The sequence below is a fragment of the Rhinoderma darwinii genome, chromosome 9 (genome assembly GCF_050947455.1).
Source record: "Rhinoderma darwinii isolate aRhiDar2 chromosome 9, aRhiDar2.hap1, whole genome shotgun sequence".
Lineage (NCBI taxonomy): Eukaryota > Metazoa > Chordata > Amphibia > Anura > Rhinodermatidae > Rhinoderma > Rhinoderma darwinii.
This window is the reverse complement of record NC_134695.1, coordinates 79,441,158-79,447,157: the sequence shown is the minus strand read 5'-3', so window position 1 is coordinate 79,447,157 and position 6,000 is coordinate 79,441,158. Positions and strand designations below refer to the sequence as shown.

The following is a 6,000-nucleotide window of genomic DNA, read 5'->3' as shown; positions in this document are numbered from 1 at the left end:
CCCCCCCAGACCCCGTAACTGGCTTGAACTCCTTCAGTCCTGTACTGCCGTTCTGGTTGTGCAATATACACTGGAGCTGAGCCCACCCCTCCGCACACAGGGAACGGGTCGCACCCATACATAATGAGTACATTTTCTTTCTGTAAATTGTTTTCCCTCTGTGTATAGAAACCGTCATTCTGTGTCATATTGAAATGTTACCGATGTTCAAGGCAAAATGTGCATTTTTTTTTCTGTACAGAAAAATGGGAAGATTTAATAAAAAACAAAAATGCTACCTACACCCATGTGCTGTCCTGTGATAGAGGCCGACCGAGGGACACAAGAGACTGCAGTGTATATACATTCATAGTTACATCCGCTCCACATTATCCACACACCGCACACAAGCGCAGCTTAATGAAGAGACAATTGTGTGTGATTTGGGGTCAGGAATTTAATGTATACAGTGCTGCAAAATGTCTCCCCAATCGTAAGGAAATAACCAACTTCACTTAAAGCTCCAGTCACCTGTGATTGACATTAGTTTACATCTAGACAGTGGAATCACTTAGTAAATAATTACATCCTGTACTGATCCTGAGGTACATCCTGTATTATACCCCAGAGCTGCACTCACTATTCTGCTGGTGGAGTCACTGTGTACATACATTACATTACTTATCCTGTACTGATCCTGAGGTACATCCTGTATTATACCCCAGAGCTGCACTCACTATTCTGCTGGTGGAGTCACTGTGTACATACATTACATTACTTATCCTGTACTGATCCTGAGTTACATCCTGTATTATACTCCAGAGCTGCACTCACTATTCTGCTGGTGGAGTCACTGTGTACATACATTACTTATCCTGTACTGATCCTGAGTTACATCCTGTATTATACTCCAGAGCTGCACTCACTATTCTGCTGGTGGAGTCACTGTGTACATACATTACATTACTTATCCTGTACTGATCCTGAGTTACATCCTGTATTATACTCCAGAGCTGCACTCACTATTCTGCTGGTGGAGTCACTGTGTACATACATTACTTATCCTGTACTGATCCTGAGTTACATCCTGTATTATACTCCAGAGCTGCACTCACTATTCTGCTGGTGGAGTCAGTGTGTACATACATTACATTACTTATCCTGTACTGATCCTGAGTTATATCCTGTATTATACTCCAGAGCTGCACTCACTATTCTGCTGGTGGAGTCACTGTGTACATACATTACTTATCCTGTACTGATCCTGAGTTACATCCTGTATTATACTCCAGAGCTGCACTCACTATTCTGCTGGTGGAGTCACTTTGTACATACGTTACTTAACCTGTACTGGTCCGGCATTATATCCTGTATTACACTCCAGTGCCTCGCCCTCTTCTCCCGGATTACAGGGGGGACACCAGTGTATGAGCCTCGCCCTCTTTTTACAGACACAGATTTGGCGGTATCTGTAGATGAGACGTGACTCTTTGCCGGGTGCGACATGTCACCCTCTGTATTTTTACTTTTACAATCTAACAAATCGTCACATATAGAGAATACTTATCAGTCCTAGATGATGACCCTCCCTCAGTGTGACCCACGCCCCAGACCACCCTATTCTGTACCCATGTTAATAGTGGCTGAATTTTTGGGTGGAAATGGCTGCAACCCTGAACGTGGCGACGTCACTTATTTGTTTTGAAAATTTCTCAGCATTGACGGGACATAAATCATGAACTTGTCTTCACGTACGGCGGTAGAGGAGCCGCGTATCCATAAGCCACGCGATAAAGCCAGCGGTTATTCACACGTCACGTCCTGAAAAGAAAAATCTACAGAACAAGTGGCAGCGGCGGCTTTTACATTTACAGCATATTTATATTAAAAAAAGACGTATGGAAAAAAAAAAAGCGGACCAGTACACCAGCTCCAACCTCCTCCGAGCCTCCGCTCCAACCTCCTCCGAGCCTCCGCTCCAACCTCCTCCGAGCCTCCGCTCCAACCTCCTCCGTGCCTCAGCCTCCTCCGCTTCAACCTCCTCCGTGCTTCAGCTCCAGCCTGTGCCGACCTCCATGCCCCAGCTCCGGCCCCCTCCGTGCCTCAACCCCACGCCTCCTCCGCTCCAACCTCCTCCGAGCCTCTGCTCCAACCTCCTCCGTGCCTCAGCCTCCTCCGCTTCAACCTCCTCCGTGCTTCAGCTCCAGCCTGTGCCGACCTCCATGCCCCAGCTCCGGCCCCCTTCGTGCCTCAGCCCCACGCCTCCTCCGTTCCAACCTCCTCCGCTCCGGCCCCCTTCGTGCCTCAGCCCCACGCCTCCTCCGTTCCAACCTCCTCCGCTCCAGCCTCCTCCGTGCCTCAGCCATGGCCTTCTCCGCTCCAGCCTCCTCCGCTCCGGCCTCCTCCGTGCCTCAGCTCCGGCCTCCTCCGTGCCTCAGCTCCGGCCTCCTCCGAGCCTCAGCTCCACGCCTCCTCCGTGCCTCAGCCTCCTCCGAGCCTCAGCTCCACGCCTCCTCCGTGCCTCAGCCTCCTCCGTGCCGCAGCTCCGGCCTCCTCCGCTCCAGCCTCCTCCGCTCCAGCCTCCTTCGTGCCTCAGCCTCAACCTCCTCCGTGCCTCAGCCTCCTCCGTTCCAACCTCCTCCGCTCCAGCCTCCTCCGTGCCTCAGCCATGGTCTTCTCCGCTCCAGCCTCCTCCGTGCCTCCGCTCCAGCCTCCTCCGTGCCTCAGCTCCGGCCTCCTCCGTGCCTCAGCTCCGGCCTCCTCCGTGCCTCCGCTCCGGCCATCTCCGCTCCAGCCTCCTCCAAGCCTCAGCTCCACGCCTCCTCCGTGCCGCAGCTCCGGCCTCCTCCGCTCCAGCCTCCTTCGTGCCTCAGCCTCAACCTCCTCCGTGCCTCAGCCTCCTCCGTTCCAACCTCCTCCGCTCCAGCCTCCTCCGTGCCTCAGCCATGGTCTTCTCCGCTCCAGCCTCCTCCGTGCCTCCGCTCCGGCCTCCTCCGTGCCTCCGCTCCGGCCTCCTCCGTGCCTCCGCTCCGGCCATCTCCGCTCCAGCCTCCTCCGAGCCTCAGCTCCACGCCTCCTCCGTGCCTCAGCCTCCTCCGAGCCTCAGCTCCACGCCTCCTCCCTGCCTCAGCCTCCTCCGTGCCTCAGCCTCCTCCGTGCCGCAGCTCCGGCCTCCTCCGCTCCAGCCTCCTTCGTGCCTCAGACTCCTCCGTACCCCAGCTCCGGCCTCCTCCGTGCCTCAGCCTCCTCCGCTTCAGCCTCCTCCGAACTTCAGCTCCGGCCTCCTCCGTGCCTCAGCCTCCTCCGCTCCAGCCTCCTCCAAGCTTCAGCTCTGGCCTCCTCCGCTTCAGCCTCCTCCGTGCCTCAGCTCTGGCCTCCTCCGCTCCGGCCTCCACTGTAGCGCCACCACCTGCTCCTCCTCAGAACTCATCTGTAGCTCCATGCTAGACATGTTCCCAATTACACCACGCCCTCGGTTTGTGATTGGCTGTTGATCATAACGCCTTTAAAGTGCTGATTGGTTGCTCGGTGGCCATGTGCGTCTCCCAAACAGAGTTGTGGGGCGGACCCGGAACGCGCTTTTTAATTGGTCGAGTGGGTGCGGCTTGCGCGATGACATCACCCGACTGGACGTGTTTCCCCGGGGGTCAGATCGGTTATATAAGTGAGGGATAAACCGGAAGCGGAGCTGTTGGAGGTGTCGCTGCCCCCGTGGGGAGTGTTGGGGGTGATGGACGGGACGTCGCCGGCGGCCTAATAACCCTGAGAGTACAGCGCCCCCTGCTGCCCTGACCTCTACTGTGTGTGTACTACTAACCCTCCATGTCAAATATCATTTTCCTTTATGGTTTAGGGCCCAGCTGTCACCATGACTACTGTTACCAGGGGCTTCACGCTGTCCTGTAATGCAGTATAATGTGTGTGTGACCTTCTGTGGCGCTCTCACCTGTCACCTGCGCTTATTATCTTTATTTTTCTTTCCCCGCAGAATCCGCTGCCACGTCTGTCCTCGCCACGATGCACGCCCGCCTGATTTCAGATGTCTGGGGGCACGTAAGATGGCGTGGCTGGCGGTGTGTGTGTCCTCCACAGAGAATGGCCTCCACGGAAACACGGCCTCTGCCCCCTCGTGCCCAAGTGGTCATCTGCGGAGGTGGGATAATGGGGGCGTCTGTGGCGTATCACCTCACCAAGCTGGGCTGGCATGATATCGTATTGTTGGAGCAGGGAAGGTGAGTCTCTACATGGCGCAAACCGGCAGCCGTTATACAAAGAATCTCCACCTGAGATCACCATAAACGGCACAATCACTGCATACATACTAACCCTGTGTCATCCTCCAGAACGTAACTCCGGATCAGTAATGTATGTACACAGTGACTCCACCAGCAGCATAGTGAGTGCAGCTCTGGAGTATAATACAGGATGTAACTCAGGATCAGTACAGGATAAGTAATGTAATGTATGTACACAGTGACTCCACCAGCAGAATAGTGAGAGCAGCTCTGGAGTATAATACAGGATATAACTCAGGATCAGTACAGGATAAGTAATGTAATGTATGTACACAGTGACTCCACCAGCAGAATAGTGAGTGCAGCTCTGGAGTATAATACAGGATGTAACTCAGGATCAGTACAGGATAAGTAATGTAATGTATGTACACAGTGACTCCACCAGCAGAATAGTGAGTGCAGCTCTGGAGTATAATACAGGATGTAACTCAGGATCAGTACAGGATAAGTAATGTAATGTATGTACACAGTGACTCCACCAGCAGCATAGTGAGTGCAGCTCTGGAGTATAATACAGGATGTAACTCAGGATCAGTACAGGATAAGTAATGTATGTACACAGTGACTCCACCAGCAGAATAGTGAGTGCAGCTCTGGAGTATAATACAGGCTGTAACTCAGGATCAGTACAGGATAAGTAATGTAATGTATGTACACAGTGACTCCACCAGCAGAATAGTGAGTGCAGCTCTGGAGTATAATACAGGATGTAACTCAGGATCAGTACAGGATAAGTAATGTAATGTATGTACACAGTGACTCCACCAGCAGAATAGTGAGTGCAGCTCTGGAGTATAATACAGGATGTAACTCAGGATCAGTACAGGATAAGTAATGTAATGTATGTACACAGTGACTCCACCAGCAGAATAGTGAGTGCAGCTCTGGAGTATAATACAGGATGTAACTCAGGATCAGTACAGGATAAGTAATGTAATGTATGTACACAGTGACTCCACCAGCAGAATAGTGAGTGCAGCTCTGGGGTATAATACAGGATATAACTCCGGATCAGTACAGGATAAGTAATGTAATGTATGTACACAGTGACTCCACCAGCAGAATAGTGAGTGCAGCTCTGGAGTATAATACAGGATGTAACTCAGGATCAGTACAGGATATGTGATGTAATGTATGTACACAGTGACTCCACCAGCAGAATAGTGAGTGCAGCTCTGGAGTATAATACGGGATGTAACTCAGGATCAGTACAGGATAAGTAATGTAATGTACACAGTGACTCCACCAGCAGAATAGTGAGTGCAGCTCTGGAGTATAATACAGGATGTAACTCCGGATCAGTGCAGGATAAGTAATGTAATGTATGTACACAGTGACTCCACCAGCAGAATAGTGAGTGCAGCTCTGGAGTATAATACAGGATGTAACTCCGGATCAGTGCAGGATAAGTAATGTAATGTATGTACACAGTGACTCCACCAGCAGAATAGTGAGTGCAGCTCTGGAGTATAATACAGGATATAACTCAGGATCAGTACAGGATAAGTAATGTAATGTATGTACACAGTGACTCCACCAGCAGAATAGTGAGTGCAGCTCTGGAGTATAATACAGGATATAACTCAGGATCAGTACAGGATAAGTAATGTATGTACACAGTGACTCCACCAGCAGAATAGTGAGTGCAGCTCTGGAGTATAATACAGGATGTAACTCAGGATCAGTACAGGATAAGTAATGTAATGTATGTATACAGTGACTCCAC

At 51.4% G+C, this 6,000-nt stretch overlaps 1 protein-coding gene across 2 annotated transcripts in view; it reads left to right on the top strand.

Moving 5' to 3' along the window:
* Positions 1-3,564: 3,564 nt before the first annotated feature.
* AARS1 (alanyl-tRNA synthetase 1) overlaps positions 3,565-6,000 on the top strand; it is a 33,971-nt gene continuing 31,535 nt past the window's right edge. Inside the window, exons 1-2 of one of the 2 annotated variants that reach the window (XM_075838257.1) lie at positions 3,565-3,781; positions 3,968-4,211. In XM_075838257.1, the coding sequence (XP_075694372.1) occupies positions 3,997-4,211 (215 nt within the window). In that variant the 5' untranslated portion in view covers positions 3,565-3,781; positions 3,968-3,996. The remainder of the gene's footprint in view (positions 3,782-3,967; positions 4,212-6,000) is intronic. The other variant, XM_075838254.1, reaches the window with a different exon arrangement.